The sequence below is a fragment of the Pangasianodon hypophthalmus genome, chromosome 12, assembly GCF_027358585.1.
Source record: "Pangasianodon hypophthalmus isolate fPanHyp1 chromosome 12, fPanHyp1.pri, whole genome shotgun sequence".
Taxonomy (NCBI): domain Eukaryota; kingdom Metazoa; phylum Chordata; class Actinopteri; order Siluriformes; family Pangasiidae; genus Pangasianodon; species Pangasianodon hypophthalmus.
The window spans coordinates 20,341,546-20,364,023 of NC_069721.1; the positions used below are offsets into that span (position 1 = coordinate 20,341,546).

The 22,478-nt window shown below is 40.9% G+C and overlaps 1 protein-coding gene across 11 annotated transcripts in view; it reads left to right on the plus strand.

Annotated features, from left to right (window-relative positions):
* Nucleotides 1–22,478, plus strand: part of ryr2a (ryanodine receptor 2a (cardiac)) — a 180,298-nt gene that overhangs the window by 105,111 nt on the left and 52,709 nt on the right. For 7 of the 11 annotated variants that reach the window (XM_053238392.1, XM_053238395.1, XM_026915121.3 and 4 more), the window contains exons 27-50: nucleotides 482–656; nucleotides 5,935–6,143; nucleotides 6,455–6,798; nucleotides 7,857–7,974; nucleotides 8,459–8,619; nucleotides 9,669–9,828; nucleotides 10,370–10,456; nucleotides 10,868–11,094; nucleotides 11,375–12,215; nucleotides 13,097–13,297; nucleotides 13,410–13,515; nucleotides 13,986–14,129; nucleotides 14,276–14,549; nucleotides 14,662–14,776; nucleotides 16,219–16,351; nucleotides 17,210–17,313; nucleotides 17,683–17,818; nucleotides 18,454–18,640; nucleotides 18,893–19,004; nucleotides 19,167–19,287; nucleotides 19,439–19,608; nucleotides 20,896–21,116; nucleotides 21,289–21,379; nucleotides 21,577–21,717. In XM_053238392.1, the coding sequence (XP_053094367.1) occupies nucleotides 482–656; nucleotides 5,935–6,143; nucleotides 6,455–6,798; nucleotides 7,857–7,974; nucleotides 8,459–8,619; nucleotides 9,669–9,828; nucleotides 10,370–10,456; nucleotides 10,868–11,094; nucleotides 11,375–12,215; nucleotides 13,097–13,297; nucleotides 13,410–13,515; nucleotides 13,986–14,129; nucleotides 14,276–14,549; nucleotides 14,662–14,776; nucleotides 16,219–16,351; nucleotides 17,210–17,313; nucleotides 17,683–17,818; nucleotides 18,454–18,640; nucleotides 18,893–19,004; nucleotides 19,167–19,287; nucleotides 19,439–19,608; nucleotides 20,896–21,116; nucleotides 21,289–21,379; nucleotides 21,577–21,717 (4,578 nt within the window). The remainder of the gene's footprint in view (nucleotides 1–481; nucleotides 657–5,934; nucleotides 6,144–6,454; nucleotides 6,799–7,856; nucleotides 7,975–8,458; nucleotides 8,620–9,668; nucleotides 9,829–10,369; nucleotides 10,457–10,867; nucleotides 11,095–11,374; nucleotides 12,216–13,096; nucleotides 13,298–13,409; nucleotides 13,516–13,985; nucleotides 14,130–14,275; nucleotides 14,550–14,661; nucleotides 14,777–16,218; nucleotides 16,352–17,209; nucleotides 17,314–17,682; nucleotides 17,819–18,453; nucleotides 18,641–18,892; nucleotides 19,005–19,166; nucleotides 19,288–19,438; nucleotides 19,609–20,895; nucleotides 21,117–21,288; nucleotides 21,380–21,576; nucleotides 21,718–22,478) is intronic. The other 4 variants (XM_053238393.1, XM_026915128.3, XM_053238397.1 and 1 more) reach the window with 1 other exon arrangement.

Sequence of the window (22,478 nt, forward strand, 5' to 3'; positions counted from 1 at the left end):
TCTGGCCATGTTCCGAAGCTTTATTTGATGGCAAAGTGTGAAGCTCATGATGGCTGTGAATTGAGTGTGTATGAGTGAACACGGAGGCTGTTATTTCCCCCAGCTGCCTCTCCGTTCAGCCAGAGTGACTCAGAGATCATAGGCCCAGGTGCAAAGAGAGAGCAAGAGAGAGTGTGCATGAGCATGAGAGAGAAATAGAAAGGAGTAGGATTACTGATGGAGGAAAAAAAAGATAGCAAATTTAACAGTCGAGGAGAGCTCTCATCACCATCATCATCATCATCATCATCATCATCAGAATCAGTGAGAGCTGTAAAGATGGAGAGGCCAGGTGGGTGTGTGAGAGCACCAGATAAGGAAGGAAGAGAATGTATGTTGCTATGCCTTGTCAAAATAAATGTATAATGTATATTCACTCATGTTGATGTCCTTTATTACAGTATGAACTCTTATCTCTAACCTGTGTGTATATTATCTCCAGGCCCAGAGGTGGCACCAGGGAAACGAGCACTTTGGGCGTTCGTGGCTGCCAGGAGATGTTGTAGGCTGCATGGTGGACTTGAACGAGCACACCATGATGTTCACACTGAACGGAGAGGTGCTGCTGGACGACTCTGGCTCTGAACTCGCATTCAAGGACTTTGAGGTCTGGGAAGGTTAGTAACTATTCTGTCCATTTCCTGGCGAGAGTAAGACAGGGAGATGGTGTGTGTGTGTGTTTGTTTGTGTGCAGGAAAAAAAAATCAGTAGCCTAAGTGGTTATTGATAATGCATGAGTAAAATGGTGAGTCTCCTGTGAGTAGGTGTGAAGTTTTGGGGCAGTGGTAGCTCAGTGGTTAAGGTTTGAACTAATGATCAGAAGGTTGTAATTTTACATTGCAGAGCTGCCACAGAGCCACTGCTGGACTCTTAAACACAACTTTCAGTTGCTCAGCTCTATGCTTGGATTATATTGTGTCTCAGTTCTAAGTAAATTGGATCATGACTTCACCATGCTGATGGCAGAACAATTGTAATTTAATTAAAATGAGCTTTACTGTGCTAGAAAAAATAATACATATGTCATGGTTGGGAAAGTGGTAGTGATGCTGATTCTATATTAACATACATATTTTATGTTTATTAAATATGCACCCATTTTTTTCAGTTCTTTCCACATTCCACTTGAACCTGTTCAGAATTTTCACCTAGTGAATTGCTCTGTAGGTTGGTGTTGGTTCTCACAGACACAATATGCAGTACAAAGTCTGGATCATTTACAGTGGGGAAAATACATATTTGATCCCTTGCTGATTTTATAGGTTTGCCCACTCACAAAGAAATTAAGGGTCTATAATTGTTATGGTAGGTTTATTTTAACAGATAGAGACAGAATATCAACCCAAAATCCAGAAAAAAACACATGATACAGATTAGTCCTGTCAATTTAAGAAAGTGCTCCTAACGACAACTCGTTATGTGTATAAAAGACACCTGTCCACAGAACCTCTATCTTCCATTCAAACCTCACCACCACCATGGGCAAGACCAAAGAGCTGTCAAAGGATGTCAAGGACAAAATTGTAGACCTGCACAAGGCTGGAATGGGCTACAAGACCATCAGCAAGAAGCTTGGTGAGAAGGAGACAACTGTTGGAGCGATTATTCGCAAATGGAAGAAATAAAAAATAACCACCAATCGCCCTTGGTCTGGAGCTCCATGCAAGATTCGCCTCATGGGTTAAGGATGATCATGAGAAAAGTGAGGGATCAGCACAGAACTACACGGGAGGAGCTTGTGAATGATCTCAAGGCAGTTGGGACAACAGTCACCAGACAAACCATTGGTAACACAATATGCCACCATGGATTGAAATCCTGCAGCGCCCGCAAGGTTCCCCTCCTCAAAAAGGCACATGTACAGGCCCTTTTGAAGTTTGCCAATGAATATCTAAATGATTCAGAGAAGGATTGGGAGAAATTGCTGTGGTCAGATGAGACCAAAATTGAGCTCTTTGGCATCAACTCAACTCGTCGTGTTTGGAGGAAGAAAAATGCTGTCTCTGACCCTAAGAACACCATCCCTACAGTCAAGCACGGAGGAAACATAATGCTTTGGGGCTGTTTGTCTGCTAAAGGTACAGGCGGGCTTTGCCACGTTGAGGGGCCAGTGGACGGGGCCTTGTATTGTATGGGTCGTGGATGGGTCTTCCAGCATGACGATGACCCAAAACCTACCGCCAAGGCAACAAAGGAGTGGCTCAAGACGAAGCACATTAAGGTCATGATTAAGGTCATGGAGTGGCCTACCCAGTCTCCAGACCTTAATCCTATAGAAAATTTATGGAGGGAGCTAAAACTTCAAGTTGCCAAGTGACAGCCAAGAAACCTTAAGGATTCTGAGAAGATCTGTAAAGAAGAGTGGACCAAAATCCCTCCTGAGATGTGTGCAAACCTGGTAAACAACTACAAGAAACGTCTTACCACTGTGCTTGCCATCAAGGGTTTCTCCACCAAGTACTAAGTCATGTTTTGCTTGGAGATCAAATACTTATTTTACTCACTGAAATGCAACTCAATTTATAACATTTGTATCATGTGTTTTTTTTCTGGATTTTTGGTTGATATTCTGTCTCTATCTGTTAAAATAAACTTATCATAACAATTACAGACCCTTAATTTCTTTGTGAGTGGGCAAACCTATAAAATCAGCAAGGGATCAAACATTTATTTTCCCCACTGTATTAAAATAACTTTTCAATATCTGCATGTATATGCCACCCTGCTGAGTGTGATGGATATGAGGACGAGAGAGAGAAAGGTGATGTGTTTATTTTCTCTTTTTGCTCTGTGCTTTTCATCATGGGTCTTTCAAACTCAGAAAACACAATTCAAACAAGACAGAACTCAAAATTGACACAGACTCAGCGGGATGCTTCCGGTTTTAACATTCCAATATGCACCAGCTCTCTCTGTCTAGCATTCAGCAGCTCACTGCGAGACACACAGGATATATATGCTATTACTGTCCCATTAATTACACACAGGTGTAGCCAATCATTCGTTTCCCGCTTGAACTCTATGACTTCTCCTCCCATACACAGCCGGTGCTCTATCACTCCCCCGCTGCCACAACATAGTTTACCAGAATTTCTTCCATATTAATGTAGTGTGACTAATAGAGGTGTAACGATGCATCGTGACAAGGTGCATCACAATGCAAAAATGCGATGTTGTGTATTGTGGAAATGTGCGATTCACAATGGGGAAATCTAACCGTCTAATGCAGTTGCACTGTTTGAACACCAAAGGTCTCAATCTGCGCAACCCATAGAATTAGATTATATAGAGAGAGCATGCTTGTCACATGATCACATTCTTTGCGCCATTACCGGGAAACAGCGTAACAGTTTAAAAAAAGCTCTTCAGTAGCTTTCAACCAGGCATTTTAGCCTACTTAGGAGCTCTATTTCATGTTAAAAAGACACCTAATCAGCGCATTGTGCTTCTATCGATCGTATTCCAAGTCAAAGACTTTGTTTCTTCAAAGTTTTGGGAGAATTTGTACATTTACTTATGTATTTATTTATTTATTTTTAAGATGTAGTAAATTTTGTTTATAATATTAAGCCTCTGTTCTTAGTAATTTTTTGATTTGCCTAGTTTTATACAGACAAAAATGCACATTGTTTTAGATTCAGAAATAAAACAGGAGTCTTTTCTGGCATTGTTTTTCTTCATTCAGATTTTTTCAAAATATTCTGAGAATCGAATTGAAGCTAGTATCGTAAATCGAATCGAATCATGACCAGAATGTAGCATTACACCCGTAGTGGCTAACGCTGGGTAAACTGTGTAAGCTTCAACAATGTTGATGTGGCTTATCTGTCATAAAGCTTAGATGATCTAAGCTATGCATTTACACTTGAGTGAGTGTAAAGATCAGAGTAAAAATCAGACAAGTGGTCCTAGCTGTGTAAATGTAAGCATGTAGCTTTTATTCTGCCCTATTAGAAAACAGTGTATATGTTAAGCTTGTTTTTTCCCTGCCTTTTGCTAAGTCGTAATTTGTTTTTAGTCAGTCAGGCTGAGATGTCTTTGTACCATGTGACTTTCCTGATTTCTGAATCTCCTCTGTTTGCTCTTAGATTGTTAATTCCTCGTTTCCCCGTAGGTTCAGTTTTCACTTCTCAGATTTGTGATTTTAGATACTCATCTATTATACTGTGCCACTGGAGTTTCAATCCTGTGTCTGAAAATAACACCCACTCAGTTTATAAATATATGTCTATGACTAATTAGGCTGAAATACTGTGTGCTGTTTTTAGCTATTTCTATTTAAGCTGAGACTGGACGATGGTTTTGGAGCTAGAGAGCAGCTCAGACTGACCCGGTGTTAGCCACCCTGCTAGCGCTTTGTAGCTGAGCCTGCTAAATTTTACTAGAAATACTTTTTAATGATGGCTTATAAAATGTAATACTGTAATACATCATGGAAAAATTGAAACATCTACTGTGCCAATCTACATGTGGATGGTTTAGTTAGGCAGACATTTGGTAGCGAGATCTCATTTGTGTCGTGTGTATGCGGAGATACAGTCAACTACTGACTTGGTTATTACGTTATGATCACACCGTTTCTGTGTTGATTTGGGCGTGTGTAAGTGTGGCCAAGGTTTAACCTCCTGGCAAAGGCAGTTAGGTTTTCTGCTAAACTTTCCTTTTACTTTACAATATTCATGATGCCATTAGTCTTCACAAGAATTATATATATTTAATTTTCTTGTGAGTTTTTTTTCTGTGTGCACATGTGTGTATGTGTATGGAAGTGAATCTCAGCAGGCTTACTGTCTGGGTTTTGGTGCTGCTAAGCTGATTCCACAAAACAAGGAACAAACAGCATGCACACACACTAGGGGTTCACAAAAGATTGATGTTGCTTCACAAGTACTGAAGAAATAGAACTACAAAAATACACCTAGTAAAACATATTGTTCATTCGTATGTTGATGCTGTATTGCATCCTATGCAAAATTCAGTACACAAGGAAATGTGTTCTAGCCAGTGCGATGTCTCCATTATCTACATCAGCCAGAAACCAGTCACTGTAATTGTGCTGTGTATGTGTGTGTGAAAACACTTCCTTTAAGAAATCCTTTCCGTTCACAGTGTGCCTACAAAAAGAAGACCATATTGCCACCTATTGGTTGCTATGATACAGCAAACACTGCAGTGAAAATGTGGCATTAATATCATCCATATCACTGCCCAGGTAGCAAAAGATAGAGAATTACATTTCCATCTTGAACACATAGCACCATGGAGCGACAGTGATGAACTCATTTGCATCTGACTACCACAATTTAGACATGATATGGACCAGGACCCAGAATGAAAATACCACCCAATTATTAGATATGGCCGACTGTGCCAGTTTTGACCCAGATTCCCAAATTCTCTGAAAATAAATTAAATATGCCTCTTTACAGTTGGACCATAGTACATGTGCCATCGGCATACCTAATCATAATATAGCTTTAAATAAATAGCATTAGTCCTGAATTCTTCTACGTTCTTAGTCTTAATAATCACGAGTAGTTTGTACTGTTTATTATGCAGTTGGTATTTTATGAGATAATATAATATTCTTCAGACAACACGCATGTCTTGGTTCATTTTCTTTTTTGCCAAACTCTTGATTTAACGCAGTGTGTAGTGGAGCACATGCAGTATATTTACCAAAGCATTAGGAACAGGAAGTGTGTTTTGATTACCTATGAACAAATGTTTACATGTGTTTGAATAATGATGATTAACTGTTCACAAATCTTTACTGCTATTCACTGATCTAATTATTTCCCAAAAATGCTCATGTAGGACAGAACCTGTCCTAGGTTTGTATTTTATCTCCTGTGGTGTAACACACCTTTTCTTGCGCTGTGTGCTGTGAGACAGGTTTTATCCCGGTGTGCAGTCTGGGCGTGAGTCAGGTGGGCCGGATGAACTTTGGGAAAGACGTGAGCACACTGAAGTTCTTCACCATCTGCGGCCTGCAGGAGGGCTACGAGCCGTTCGCCGTCAACATGAACCGAGACGTCACCATGTGGCTCAGCAAGAGGCTGCCTCAGTTCATCCCTGTACCGCCAGGCTACGAGCACATTGAGGTCTGCTCACACACTGTATTTTCAGCTACATCACAAGCATATGAGGCTTTATTCAATCCAGTACCTCTGTTTTTACTACTCTCAGGTCAAATCATTCAGTTTTTCACATATTTATGGAGCATGTCAGTTAAATCTTGCAATTTATATTGAATGAGATTTAATTAGGTTGGGATTAAACTGATTATTTGATATACATCATACATTACATATAGACAGGCTTGATTTATTTTAAGTAACTGCATTTCCTAGGATGCTCAGTGGAAATAATACCGAGTGTGTTTAGTGGTGTGTATGTCTGCTGTCTCCAAAAGGTCACGAGAATTGATGGCACAGTAGAAAGTCCGCCATGCCTGAAGGTCACCCAGAGGTCATTTGGGTCCCAGAACAGTAATACAGACATCGTGTTTTACCGGTTGAGCATGCCCATCGAGTGCGCTGAGGGATTCACGAAACCCGCTGGCGGGACTTTACCAGCTAATGGCAGCTTCTTCTCTCCAAAGAAAGATCTGGAAGATTTTGAGACAGTGTCAGACTTTGAGGTGCTGATGAAGAGCTCTCACGGCCACATGAGCTCGAACGGCCCGGAAAAAGACAGGGACGAGTTTAACAACCACAAGGATTACAACCAGGAGAAACCATCCAAACTAAAACAGAGGTGTGTGTGTGTGTGTGGAATCGGATTTGGATGGATGGATGGATAGATTAAAATGTTACAGTGGCAAGAATACAGAAGAATTCTCAACTCAAGGCATAATGCAGATCTTTCTATATTTTGCACAGGAATTCTGCGAAATATAGCATTTTTCCATTGGAGTGCTCTACTGAGACCTCTAGTGCATGATATCACTCAGAAATATACTAAAAGATCACACTTCATTTTTAACCCCTAATAAAAACAGCAGATGAGCCAGTCATCATATGAATATGGAATGATTGGAAGTTGCGTATATTATATCTAATATTAACTGACACCCCTGAAAGCCCCGCCCCCTTCCCCCCATCTTACATTAAAGTAATCTTTTGGACAGTGATCTTGGCTCGGCTGTGTTCCCAGCTTAAATAGCTGCACTGACGTGGCACCCTCACTTTCTGTCAAGGTAATTGGAGAATAGTTTGAGTTCATTAATGTAAATTAAAATCTATCAATGCATGCTCGACCTAGCTCACATTAGATAAGCATAGCGTTAACATTAATTAATTTATTCGGGATGGCACCAAAAATGGTCCAAAAGTGCTCTTTCATTTTTTGTCTAAAAGAGAAAAAAGCCAAAAGAAAAAAAGATTAAAAATAGGCTTACAGAGAAATGTCAAATCTAACACTTTACAAAAAATGTTATTGGTAGTGAATAAAGTCCTTTTCCCAGTGTGCGGGACTACACATTATTGCTCTTTGGGGATCGCAGGTCTGAATGATATTTAATAAAATTACGACACTGAGACTCATCCCAGATAAAAATAAACATAAAGCATTCTGAATAATTTTAGAAACTATGTAAGTGAAGATGGCAAGGCACCATGAAAAATAAAAAGGGACATAAATAATCACAAATGTGAAAAGGATGTCTTTACAAAGGTGAAAATTCTGTCCATGATATAATACCTGCTATAATGATAATAAATAATGATTTTATATGGTCAAAAATTAAGAAGGTGGCGATAGGTTTAGTTAAAAACTACAGGTGTAAGTCAAATGTGTGTGTGTGTGTGGTGCAGATTCATGTTGAAAAAGTCTAAACCGGATTTCAGCACGAGTAACTCTTCGGCTCGTCTGTCTGAGGAGGTGATGGCTGATGAGAGAGATGATTATGAGTTCCTCATGCAGACATGCACGGTGAGAAGTAACAATTCACCAACACCTCTGCAGCTCACGTGTCAGCATCAATTCAAGGGTGTTTATATCTGTATATAGTGAATGGCACTTATCCACGTCATTCGTCCAATTCAGATCATCACATTAAAGTAGTGGGACAATAATAATATCAGACATGCGGAGTGTGTTTAAATGCACATTAAAAATGCCATTGGCAGTCGCTACATGAAAGTGGTCACGTAAACAGCATACTATATTTTAAAACAAACTCTACATTTTTTTCCGAATAACTGCAGTTATCAGATTCTTTTGTACGTGTAAACATTGTCACTTTTTAACAGACCAGGAACACTCTCCCAGAGTTCCCTTGAATTAAAGCTGATGCTCTGTAATTTAGTCTCACCAGAATTGTTTAATTTTAGTTCCAGAGCCAAAATAATAAATAAATGGTATGATTTTTATAAATACTGACGGTTACAGTGCCTTTTTTTCCTCCGTGGTTCAGTACTACTACTCGGTGCGGATCTTTCCAGGCCAGGAACCGTCCAGTGTGTGGGTAGGCTGGGTAACCTCTGACTTCCACCAGTATGACCCAGCCTTTCATCTTGACAAGGTCCGGACTGTCACTGTCACCCTCGGAGATGAGAAGGGCAAAGTTCACGAGAGGTCAGTGACGCTAGGTCTGATGGCTCATTGGTTTGTTTAACTGATAGTCCAGGGAAGAGCTCTTCCATTGCTAATCTAGAAAGGTGGGAGAGCTGTGTAGAGAACTGAAAATCCCTTTTATGGTCTAGCCATATGGTCTAACAATACTGTACGTGTATTCTAATGTCTAACTGCTGATGTGTTGTAGCTATAAATAAATGTGTAAATGTTGGTATGTTCGTTGCCCGAGGTTTGCGTCTTTTGCACTGGAGCAACTAAGTTAATGTAGTTACCACGTAATGGGAATCTGTTTTGTCCAAAATATTCCATAAATATTTCTTTCAAATCACCTCTAGTTCTTCACAGCACATGCGCAGAAAGCTTAACTGCAGGTTATAAGCTTCTCTAGGCTCGTGACTCCGGTGTAATGTGTAAAAAGTATGAATTTTGGACTATATATCTGGCCCACCTACCGCGTAGGTAGCATTTTGTAGCTATACAGTAGCTATACTGAGGAATGCAATTAGGATTGTCATTGCTACGAACAGTTTTGCACTCAAGTCTCCATCATTGACCAGCTGATAACTTCAACACAATAGACTTTAATTTAAATCTATAATGAATTCAGAAATGACTCTTACTCATAAGTTGCTCATAAGCTCATAAGTTCCTGTTTATACAGTTGTGCTTTTTTGACTCTGTAGTACACAGTTATAAAGGGAAATGATTTATAATCGCACTATCCCTTGTCACCCAGCTGAGGATGTGTCTCCTTTTGAGTCTGGTTCCTCTCAAGGTTTCTTCCTCATGTCGTCTCAGGGAGTTTTTCCTTCCCACCATCACCTCTGGCTTGCTCATTAGGGATAAATTTATAAATTTGAAATTTATTTATTTATAAATTTAAAAAGAATTGAATAGAATTTTCTGGTTTTTTTTTAAAATATTTATAGTAAGATTTTTGTGGTGTTTCTTTTCTCATTCTATTTGCTATATTATTGTCCTGTAACCGTTGTTGCTCTGTCCGTCTCTCTCTTTCTCTCTCTCTCTTCCTTTGTGTATGTGTGCTGTAGTATTAAGCGCAGTAACTGCTACATGGTGTGGGCCGGTGAGAATAATAACCCTGGGCAGGGCCGTAACAATAATGGCCTAGAGATTGGCTGTATGGTGGACACAGCCAGCGGCCTGCTCACTTTCACAGCCAATGGCAAAGAGCTCAGCACTTACTACCAGGTACGACAGTGTATATGGCTGTGCTAATGAGATTGCTGCTTATTATACACACACATAAATGCACTCAGTAGCCAATTTATCTGGCCCACCTGCCGCATATACCACAAGTATCAGCTGCCTTCTCCCTGAGGATCAGTGAAAGTTTAGATTGGTGGACCATTCTCAGTACAGCAATGACACTCACATGGTGTGTGTGGTGCTGATGGGAGTGTCTCATAGGCTACAGTGAAAACCTGTATGAGGACAGAAAAGTGCATTTGCATGGTAGGTGTATGTGATAAAATGGCCACTGAGTGTATGAGTGAAGGAGTGTGGGAGTCTGTAATACAACACACATCTCAGCTTATTATTCAGTTATTTATTCTAAAGTGTACTGTTTAGTAACCGCAATAGATCATTCTGTAACTACAGTGAGAATAACAGGAAAGGTATGCAGTTGTACAAGTCAGGACAATAAGTCTAAACCCATCAACAGGTCCAGGGATATTGGAGGGTTTAAAGTTCAGTGTCACCAAATGATAATGAGTGTGTGTCTGTCTAGGTGGAGCCGAGTACCAAACTATTCCCTGCAGTGTTTGCTCAGGCCACCAGCCCCAACGTCTTCCAGTTTGAGCTGGGACGAATCAAGGTGAGCATGCACACGCAGCGTGTGTACACGGATACGTACACACCTCTATACACATAAACCTACATACAGACAAAATACATATACACACAACTCACTGGAGTTACACTAAAATAGGTTTATTTAATTATGTTTTAAAGTCAAACAAGAAATGGTTTGCTGGAGGAACAAGGCTGATATTACTAGAGGTAATTGAAGTAGATGTATGTCCTTAAACATTTGCCTTAACCCTTAACCACTTGCTGATTGGGATTAGGACATGGTATGACTCACTGTTATCTGACTTTAAAAACACTAAAAGAGAAGTTAATGTTAGACACCAATCAGATCAGTTTGATGTAAGGGAATGGGAGGCATGCATTTGTGCATGAACATATGTGTGGATGCTCCATCGTGTGTGTTTCTGTGTTTCAGAATGTGATGCCATTATCAGCCGGGCTGTTTAAGAGTGAGAGGAAGAACGCAGTGTCTCAGTGTCCACCCCGCCTACATGTCCAGTTCCTCACGCCTGTGCTCTGGAGCCGAGTGCCCAATCACTTCCTCAGGTCAGAGGTCACCAGGGTCAATGAGAGGCATGGCTGGATGGTGCAGTGCACAGAACCGCTGCAGTTCATGGCCCTGCATATACCTGAGGAGAATAGGTAACCCTCCCAGTATGACTTTCACCAGTATGACCCCCCGACACACACACCCATTCCTGTGGCACAGACTTCCTGGTAACGTCCCCCATAGGCTCACACTGATTTTTGCCATTGTTTGAAGGTCTTTTAAAGGTATTTTTTGTTGTGATACGTCAGTATGCTCTGCAATGAATGATATATTTGGCTATTTTGCTGTAGAGAACATAACATTCTCGTTGCATTTCATAAAGATGCACTGGTTTAGCTTAGTTGCTTTGTGTGTATGTGTTTGTGTGTGCAGGTCGGTGGATATCTTGGAGCTGACAGAACAGCGGGAGCTGTTGCAGTTCCACTACCACACACTGCGTCTGTACTCAGCTGTGTGCGCTCTGGGGAACCACCGTGTGGCAGCGGCGCTCTGCAGTCATGTAGACGAGTCTCAGTTGCTCTCAGCCATTCAGAACAAGAGTATGGCGGGCCTACTGCGCACCGGCTACTATGAACTGCTCATTGACATCCATCTGAGCAGCTATGCCACGGCCCGGCTCATGATGAACAACGAGTACATTGTGCCCATGACTGACGAGACCAAGAGCATCACACTCTTTCCTGATGAGCAGAAGAAGCGCCACGGCCTGCCGGGAATCGGCCTGAGCACCTCACTGAGACCACGCATGCGCTTCTCCTCTCCGAATTTTGTCAGTGCTGTCACTGCGGGCAACGGCAGTGGAGGGAGCGACCGTTTCCAATACAGTCCAGAGTTCCCACTGGAAACGCTGAAGAACCGCACGATGGAGATGCTCACAGAGGCGGTACAGGAGGGCAGTCTGCACGTGAGAGACCCTGTAGGCGGAAGCACAGAGTTTCTTTTCGTGCCTCTCATCAAGCTTTTTTACACACTGCTCATCATGGGCATCTTCCACAATGGAGACCTGAGGGCCATCCTACAACTCATCGAGCCCAGCGTGTTCTCACAGCACTCTAGGGAGGAAGGCAGGGCCGTCAGCCCAGTCAGAGAGACTGATCACGGAGAGAGGAGGACTGAAGGAGGCCCAGGAGGGGAGGAGGAGGAGAGTGGAAAGAGGAAAGTGCCCAAGGAAGGCCTGCTGCAGATGAAGCTTCCTGAACCTGTCAAATTGCAGGTCAGAAATTTGCAACACAGCAGATTTTTTTAAATAAAATGTAGATGTAAACATATTTACTGCATATTTAACAGTTTTTTAAAACAGTTGTAGTGTATTTTTTTATTTTTTATTAATGTCTCCAAAGCCTTGGATACACTCCTGTGCAACGACTCACAAGTTGAAAGATTGTACATCATACGCTTTGTACCTTGATGGCTAAGATGTCAGCTCAGTTAGTTTGTCCTCCATTATGCAGCAACACCTCAGCCCTGAATGCCTGTCAATTATTTTCCTTTATCTACCTGTATTTAGCTAGTTAGTTAGTTAGTTAGTTAGTTATTGGCAGTTGAATGAGAGAGATTTGTAATTTGTTAATGTGCTAATGAACTAGTGCCATGTGTGTCAATGTGGGCAGTTTCCTTCCCACATCAAAATATTGTATTTATCCTGCTGCATTGCTGGCTCTGTGGTTTTGTATGTTAATCAGAATTCAACATAAGCTGCCTTGTCCTTCTGGGTGTGTTGCAGGCAGTGGCTTGTTTTAGAAGATGCGTGGGAAGCCATTTTCCCCTACCTTATTTAAAAAAAAAACAAACTTTCAGTAAACATCTTCTGGGTCATTATAGTGCCACTGTGATGCACCTGATGCGCATTTCAGAAGAAATGAAAATGTTTTTAAATACTGTAAAATGTGTGGATGTTGGCTCTAGGCTCAGTTTAAATCCTTGACCAAGGCTATTAACCTTCATCTGCTCAGCTCAGTTGTAAGTTGTTTTGGATAAGAGCGTCTGCCAAATGAGTAAATGTAAAAACATTTTTCAGGGAAAATATATAAAAAATACAACCTCAAGTTGTAATTTGCATACCTGGTTTATTCGACCTGTTTCTCTGTTGATCAGATGTGCCACCTGCTGCAGTATCTGTGTGACTGTCAGGTCCGGCACCGGATCGAGGCGGTAGTGGCCTTCTCTGATGACTTCGTAGCTAACCTGCAGGAAAATCAGCGCTTCCGCTATAACGAGGTCATGCAGGCACTCAACATGTCTGCTGCCCTCACTGCTCGCAAAACCAAAGAGTTCCGCTCACCGCCCCAGGAACAGGTCTGTACAAATTCACGATTCAGCATTTTTTAATGCCACAGCCTCTGTTATGTGCACTTGGAGAGTGTATTTTTTTTGTCTGCATGACTGTGTGTGTGTATTCTTTTCTCAGATTAACATGCTGCTCAGCTTTAAGGATGAGAAGCAGGAGTGTCCGTGTCCAGAGGAAATCCGAGAGCAGCTGCTGCAGTTCCATGAGGATCTCATGACACACTGTGGTACAAACACACACTTACACACAAACACTCCATGCTCTGTTACACACTCAACTCACTCTACTTATGCAGTTCTTTTGGGCAAGTTTTTCTCTTCCATATAAATTTTGATTCAGCGTTGGAAGCTGCACTAAAGACATATATCTAATTTAGAGGGTCATCAAATCATAACAGAGATTTTATTGTTGTATTGGCGATGTCTGTTATAGGCTTAGAAATCAATAATAATATCCCCATTTCGATCAGTTGGCCACAGCCAAGTGTATTTTTATTTATATGTATGTATAAATAATGATATGTGAGGACTACTAACTTTAATCTACTGTGAACGACCTTAAGAAATTGGTGCCACTGCAAAACTCAGACACAGTTGCATTTTTATTTCTGTAAGTGAATGTTGTGGTGTTTAATTGGTATTATCCATTTGATTTAACAGTGATATCATGCTGATAATATTGCGTGTGTTGGTGCAGGTATAGAGATTGATGATGATAAGATGGGGGAGGGAGACAGCGATTTCACAATCAGAGGGCGTCTCATGTCCCTGGTGGAAAAAGTGGCGTACTTGAAGAAGAAAATGACTGACATGCCGAAGAAAAAAAAAGCCAAGAAGCCCAGTAAGTATTCACAATTTTTTATGTGTGTTTTCCTCATTTTCTCGGTAGACCGCTGGCCTGCTGTTTTAACTGGGTGATAAGTCATGTAAAGCGTTTATTAGTAAAATGGAATAAATGGCGATGGGTGATGTCTTTGCACTGTGTAGGCACTCTGCAGCAGCTGATCTCAGAGACGATGGTGCGCTGGGCTCAGGAGTCTGTGATCGAGGACCCTGAGCTGGTCAGGGCCATGTTCGTGCTGCTACACAGGCAGTACGATGGAATCGGAGGGCAGGTGCGAGCTCTTCCCAAAACATACACCATCAACGCTGTCTCTGTAGAGGACACCATCAACCTGTTAGCCTCACTCGGACAGATCCGCTCACTGCTCAGCGTCCGCATGGGTCGTGAGGAAGAGAAACTCATGATCCGTGGCCTCAGGTGAACACACACACACACACACTGTGTCATTCGCTTCTGTAAACTACTTCATGTATCAAAAATGTTTAAGCATCAATGGGAACCCTGATGGCTCATTTCCTGTCCTCTACAGCGACATCATGAACAATAAGGTGTTCTATCAGCACCCAAACCTGATGAGAGCTCTGGGCATGCATGAAACGGTCATGGAGGTCATGGTTAATGTGCTGGGTGGGGGAGAGTCCAAGGTAACCATCACCCTGCCTAACACGCATAGCAGAGAATGACTAGCCTATTATTCAAAACAAACTAAAAGCAGCAAATATTTACTTTAGATCACCCAGATGACTCCTAGCAAGGATCGTTAGCAGAGAGCATCTTATTACCAAGAATACTGCTAGAAGGAAATATGAACTTCATCACACGGAGAATACATCAGTAATTTCGCTTAGCCTACAATAGGAATTTAGTTCACATAGAAAAGGTCACTCATAACACTTTGTTGAAAATATGTACAAAGTGCTGCCACAACAGAACATGAATGATGGGTTAATATTAATGTGCTTGTTCTAATACATTATTGTTTCTATAGTAAAAGCTCATACACAGGGACTCGTGTGGTGGACGCTCAACATAATCTACTACTAAGGATACAAGTGTTGTTTTTTAACAAAATAAAACATGTAATCTTTGAAGTGGCTTTTTTTTTTAGGAGACATTTATTTAACATTTATGGAAGGAATCTCAGTTGTAACAATTAGAGAATCTCTGCTTTGTAACAGTAATGGTGCTTTGTGAAGTTTATCAGCAAAGGAAAGTCTTCAGGACAGAAGAGTTTATGCTTTTTGTTTTCTCAGTAAAATGACAAGCTGTGTTTTCTGAGAGAGAGAAGGAGAGTAAAAAAAGCTAGGTTGGTGAGGGAATGTCTTTTTATCACGGCTATAACGTAAGTGAGAACAAAGAGTAACTTTAAATCGCTGTGGTAGCATAGGAGGTCGTTGTAGAAAATGACTGAAGTGATGCAAACTGTGCAAAAGTAACATAATGTCAGCATGCTGCAAAACTACTGTAACACAGCGTACACGTAGAGGTTGAGCCCTGATACCAGTCAGCTACATTCAGTATAATAAGCTCCACCCACAGTAATTCCTGGTCTGCACAAAACTACTTACTATGGAGCAGGAACTTAAACGGTTCTGTGAAATGACCTGGGAAGTAAAATTAGCCCTGATTTTTAACAGGCATTCATAAAGTCCCTGTGTTCCTGTAGGACTCCTGGTTTCCTGAAAAAAAAAAAGGCTTTAGTGGAGGCTATAGTGGAGATGAGAATGTTTTTGTTAAACAGGGATTTATTGATATGACTGAAGGACTGTTATATGACTTCATAATCTGAAATAAAGAGCAAAAGCAGTACCATTCATATAAAGCACACACAAGCAATTTCTTATAACTGTAAAACAAGTCAGTAATAGAAACACTAAACTGGAGAACAAATAAACTGTATTTACTTGTAGAGTTCCATCATACCCTATAGTGTGCTTGGCAGTTAAAATAGTGTTAAATTTATGAATTTTAATATTAATAGTAAGATTGTTATAATATGGCTAGACTTCTTTGTTAAAGTATTTCTCTTCAGTTTTATCTGCATTTTTGTGTTTGTATGTCTGTTTCTTGGTTCTCTCGTTTCTAGGAAATCACATTTCCTAAGATGGTGGCCAACTGCTGCCGCTTTCTGTGTTACTTCTGCCGGATCAGCCGTCAGAACCAGAAGGCCATGTTTGATCACCTGAGCTACCTGCTGGAGAACAGCAGCGTGGGTCTCGGTAACAACACTCCCTATCTTCTTAAAGATGAATGATTAATGTTTTAGAGTGGCTGAAAAGTAAAGCCCTATAACCACTGAACATGTACTCTCCAAAAAATTGTCTTTGCCAGATGTTAATGTATAAGACTCTTTGCCACTGAGGTATAGCACCATTTAATGGGTAAAGCCCTTAGCTCAGTCAAGGTACTTAAGTCTTTAGCTTCATTCTCCAGCTAAATTACATTTTTCTCCCTGGGTCTACCACTCGTTTGCTGTTATACTCCAGAAAGCTTTTGTTACTCTTACAATCCACTCCACTGCTTTTTAATCGTGGCATTTGTTTTTTTCCCCAATCTGGTTATGTGTGCTCATCTGAGCAAACCAAGCGTGGGAATAGATTGTGCACAGTTATAAATGATGGTAAAGGGCTATTGCACAAAATTAGTTTGTCTAGCAGAGTGTATCGTGCATATAAAAAGAAAAAAAGAGTATAGTTTGAGGAGAGCCGGTTACATTTGTTCTGTTTGTGGAATCAAGTGCTAGTGTGTGCAATCCGCAGGCCCACCACTGCTGACTATTTAAACAGAAATAAGTGTTGTTACTCTGGGTTCCTGACTAACGTGTGAAGCAACACTGTTCTGTGATTATCTCTGGATTGGAAGCCCACTGAAACGGTTTAAAAGGACCACTCAACTCATTTTGTACACATTTAAAGATTTTTGTGATATCAGACTCAGACCCCATCACCACTCGACTCCACCCTGATCAAGAATTTCCAGCCCACTGCAGCTGTCCTGTGTATACATGACAGTACATTTGTGATTGGGTATATGTGAAATATACAGTGTACAGTGAAGCCTGTGTGTATCCTCTACAGCATCTCCATCAATGCGCGGCTCCACACCACTGGACGTAGCTGCTGCTTCTGTGATGGACAATAACGAACTGGCGCTGGCACTCAGGGAACCAGACCTGGAGAAGGTCCGAAAACAAACACACTTCCTTCTCTCTGTTTCTCTACTTCTTCACTCCTCTCTGAGTTCCTAATCATTATATCTAGTTGGTATGTACCTGAAGTAAAGTAAAGTGCTCAGGAGTGCAGTGCTCACCAGAACAACTGGCAATAATTTTTGGGGAAAAAACAACTATGGCTTCATTGTTTAATACCTTTATGTACATGAGATACATGTAACCTTTTTATTATATATTAAAAACAGGTTTACCAAAAGTTCAATGTGACTGTTTAGCATTAATGGCTGTTCTGAAAATACATTAACAAAGGTATAGAATTACTACACATTTTGCTTTGTTATTTTCCTGTATTTTGTGTGTGTGTGTGTGTATGTGCAGGTGGTGCAGTATCTAGCAGGCTGTGGGCTGCAGAGCTGTGTGATGTTAGTGTCTAAGGGTTATCCTGATATTGGCTGGAACCCTGTGGAGGGAGAGCGGTACCTCGACTTCCTCCGCTTCGCTGTGTTCTGTAACGGTGAGAGTCACATTAATGAAGAAGTCTTCTTCTAACAGTAGATATATTCAAAATATGTAAACCATACAGGTACATGCTTGTATAACCTCTAGATTAGACTACTGTAACATATACTGCTCTGCTGCCTCTTTAAGTAAAGCTTCAGCAAGTTGGCTTTGTAGTTTTTTGAAATCCCGATTAAAAACATACATATTGAACCTGGACTATACATAATTCTTGGGCCTGTTAAGACTACTTCTCATGAATTTCATGATTGTCAATACATTGTACATTGTTTTACTTTATCAGAAATACATTGTTTATCTTTTATTTAATGCAAATTATTATAAAGAGGAGAAATGCAATTCTAACATCAAATGTTGCTATTTAATCTACATTTAAAAAGTTAATAAAAACACTAAAATATTAATGGCATAAATATAATATTAAGTTTGTTTGCTATTTTGTTGATCATTTTTGACCCATATACACTGACCTGCCAATTTAGTAGCTATACCTCTTCCTGCTTCAGTCAGTCTGTTCTGGATTTTTTTTTACCTACTCTCTCCTTCTCTCTGTTGTTTTTCTCTCTACTTGTTCTTTCTCTTATTGTCTATCAATTGGCCGATTGCTAACTGCCTCTCTCTTTCCCGTAGGTGAGAGTGTGGAAGAGAACGCTAATGTGGTGGTGCGGCTTCTGATTCGCCGGCCGGAGTGTTTTGGCCCCGCCCTGCGCGGTGAAGGTGGGAATGGATTGCTGGCAGCGATGGAGGAAGCGATTAAAATATCTGAAGATCCGAGCAGAGACAGACCTTCACCTACATCAGAGGACAGCAAGACACTGTATGGACTGCTCTCTCTCTCTTACTCTCTCTCCATCTCTCTTACACACACACACACACAGACACATGCAGAGACACATGCATAGTTCACCAACATTACTAGAGATAAAAGACCATGTTGGACAGAAATCCTGACCCATGAGAATGCGATTTGTGGTTTATAGTTTGTTCATTACAAGGCTGTGTGTGTGTGTGTGTGTGTGTGGGTGTGGGTGTGTGTATGTGTATATGTGTGTGTGTGTATATTGTACAGTAGTGATATGATGGAGGATGAGGAGGATGACACTATACACATGGGTAATGCCATCATGACCTTCTATGCTGCTCTGATCGATCTTTTGGGCCGATGTGCTCCAGAGATGCATGTGAGTCTGAAATACACACACACACACAGAACAAAAAAGCTAGACATTAAATAAACAAAATTTTAATGTCTTTTGTTGGTTAAAGTTACATTCTGTAATGTTGGGAGAAATCTGCATGAGACACATGCAAAGGATTTGTAAAATGGCTCTCCTCTTGTGCAGCTGATCCATGCTGGTAAAGGGGAGGCGATTCGTATCCGGGCCATCCTTCGCTCTCTCATCCCCATTGAGGATCTGGAGGGGGTGATCAGCCTCCCCTTCCACATGCCCACACTTGCTAAAGGTAACACACACTCGGATCATAAGTAACATATACTCAAGTTAATGGTGGCTAAAGTTAAAAGGAACATAATTAGATGTAATAAAACAGACACACACACATGCACAAGTACTGGCAAGAAGTAGCAGATCTTTCTGTCCCGTTCTTCACTCAGACGGTTCTGTGGTAGAGCCAGACATGTCCGCTGGGTTTTGTCCGGACCACAAAGCAGCCATGGTTCTTTTTTTGGACCGTGTTTACGGAATCGAGGACCAGAACTTCCTGCTCCATCTGCTGGAGGTCGGCTTCCTGCCTGATCTGAGAGCTGCTGCCTCGTTGGATACGGTTAGTCACATGAACTGGGCCATGAAATAAAGTACGTTGAGGCATTTGGAAATTCGGGGTTGGTCAGTGTGATTAATTACACAGTTGGTCCTCCAATATGAATAATACAAATACAATTAGTGCAAACAGATGATTATGTGATGCATGCTTTACCTGATTTAGAATCCTCACAATTATTAAGACAAAAATATTGACAATATCATATAAGATTCCACCATAAGGGAAAAAAGTAGAATTGGAAGAGAGGATTCTGATATTGTCATAAGCTCTACTAGAAAGCAGAGCGGTATCAAGTCCTGGACCCTCAATCTGGTTGTCCAAACCAACAGTAAAAAGAAAAACAGTACAACTTGAAAGTGTGAGCCATTAGCAATTATTGGGAGAAAAAAAAAAAATGTGATCCTGAATGCTATTCATTGACAGGTGAAGTAATCTCAGTGTTTCTCATAGGTTTAGGACTTCATATGAGAGTAAATTTAGCAATCGTTTAATTGATTTTAAGCATGTCATGTTTCCCTGGGGCATAAATACGAGGTTGCACACTTGTAAAATGCATTTGTTATCCATCACGGGGGCAGTCGTGGCCTAATGGATAGAGAGTCGGACTTGCAACCCGAAGGTGAACCTGAAGGTTGTGGGTTCAAGTCTCAGGTCCAGCAGAGATTGGAGATGGGGGGAGTGAATGACCAGCGCTCTCTTCCACCCTCAATACCACGACTGAGGTGAGACCCTTGAGCAAGGCACTGAACCCCCAACTGCTCCCCGGGCACCGCAGCAAAAAAAGCTGCCCACTGCTCCGGGTGTGTGTTCACGGTGTGTGTATTCACTACTGTGTGTGTGCACTTGGATGGGTTAAATGCAGAGCACAAATTCTGAGTATGGATCACCATACTTGGCCACAAGTCACTTCAAGATCACCATTGGGAAAAAAAAAAAACAGATGCTTGTTGACGTGATCGGGTAGTGAATAGTGAAGATAAAATATGTAGAAACCATTGTTTGCCTTTGGTCTGTGAGACTCTATCATATTTTACAGCCATGTATTATTTATATTTTGGGTGTTTAAGTAATCAGGATTGAAAGAGCAGCTAGATCTACTTTTATCTGAAGCATAACCGGACTGTGTTCAGATAGTAAAATATTTTAATAGTATTGACTTATAGGTGTTCACATTATTAGAATTCCTTTGCGTACTACACATGCTTGTCTACATATTACACCCTTTTGCCATTTCTGTACTCATTACACCCTTTTTACTCTGATGTACTTTTCTTCTCTGACCTTCAGGCTGCTCTGAGTGCCACAGACATGGCACTGGCTCTGAACCGTTACCTGTGTACTGCTGTTCTACCCTTGCTGACGAAGTGTGCCCCTCTGTTTGCGGGCACAGAACCGTTCGCCTCACTCATCGACTCACTCCTCCACACTGTGTACCGCCTGTCCAAGGGCTGCTGCCTCACCAAAGCCCAGAGAGACGCCATCGAAGAGTGCCTGCTCGCCGTGTGTGGGTGCGTGTGTGTGTGTGTGTGTGTGTGTGTGCGCGCTTGTTTTGATTCATTCCTATTTGGCAGTACTTAAATTAAATATCTTGAGTGGTAACAAGTCCCTTTTCCTACATAACCAAGTTCAGTTACATGCAAGGTTTTGTTTAATGAATGATGTATTTGGGTGTGTCTTTAGGAAACTGAGGCCTTCTATGATGCAGCATCTGCTGAGGCGTCTGGTGTTCGACGTTCCTCTGCTGAATGAACACACCAAAATGCCTCTGAAGGTGAGATTATCGTAGTTTCATTAGGCTGTATTCATATAAAATATAATAGTTTAAATCACTATTAACAATATTAGTAATTATGGGTGACATGATTTTAAAGGAAGAGTTCAGGCAACTCAGTTTTTTTTTTTTTTTTTTTTTTACTTCAAATATAGTTGAACTGTGAGATGAGCTTGTTGCTTGTGTCTGTTTTCCAGCTGTTGACCAATCACTACGAGCGATGCTGGAAGTACTACTGTCTGTCAGGAGGATGGGGAAGCTTCGGTGCAGCGTCTGACGAGGAGCTCCATCTCACCCGAAAGCTATTCTGGGGAATCTTTGATGCTTTGGCCAGAAAGGTACTGGATACCCAGGCAAATTTAACCCTACCTCTGCCTAGCTGAACATTTTGAGCATTTATACAAGGCCATGGTGAAGCAAGGGTGAAGAGATCATCAGTCATGCATGTTCTATCTGCATCTAACAAATTGTGTCAAATGCACAATATTTTACAGCATATATACAGCAGCCTCTAATAGTGTTACAGTCATTTATATTGCAAGCTAAATTAATTATGAGCATATGCTCAAATCTGCAGCATCTTATTAGATCAATGCGATATAAGTGTTTATAAATATATCCCATCTGCATTACTGTATTTTAATGAATTAGGCATGAGTAGAGACATATGATTTCCAATGAGAAATTTATAAACATTAACATAAACTATGATAAGCTGTGATTATTCAGTATGTAAAGCTAATTAACACTATCACATAGAGAGACACTTGGCTGACACAATGGGACCTTTTTTCTACCTTCATCAAACTACCAGAGTAAAAAAAGAAAAAGGGATAGTTTGTCCTTACTGTCTGGTGTGTTGCTCACTGTCGTTTTGTTCCTACAGTTTTCATCCAACACATATATTTTTGGTGATATAAGTGGCAATTTAGACATGAAGAAAAAAAATAGAAAATATGTGAAACATTCAGGTTGCATTTTTAGAGTGTATGAGTGATAGATGTAGAGTGTGTGAGTGATAATCGTATCACAATAGCTGTGGTTGTGTTGAATTTTTCGATGTGTAAAAAAACTGATGGTATTGTCAGAAAAGACAAGA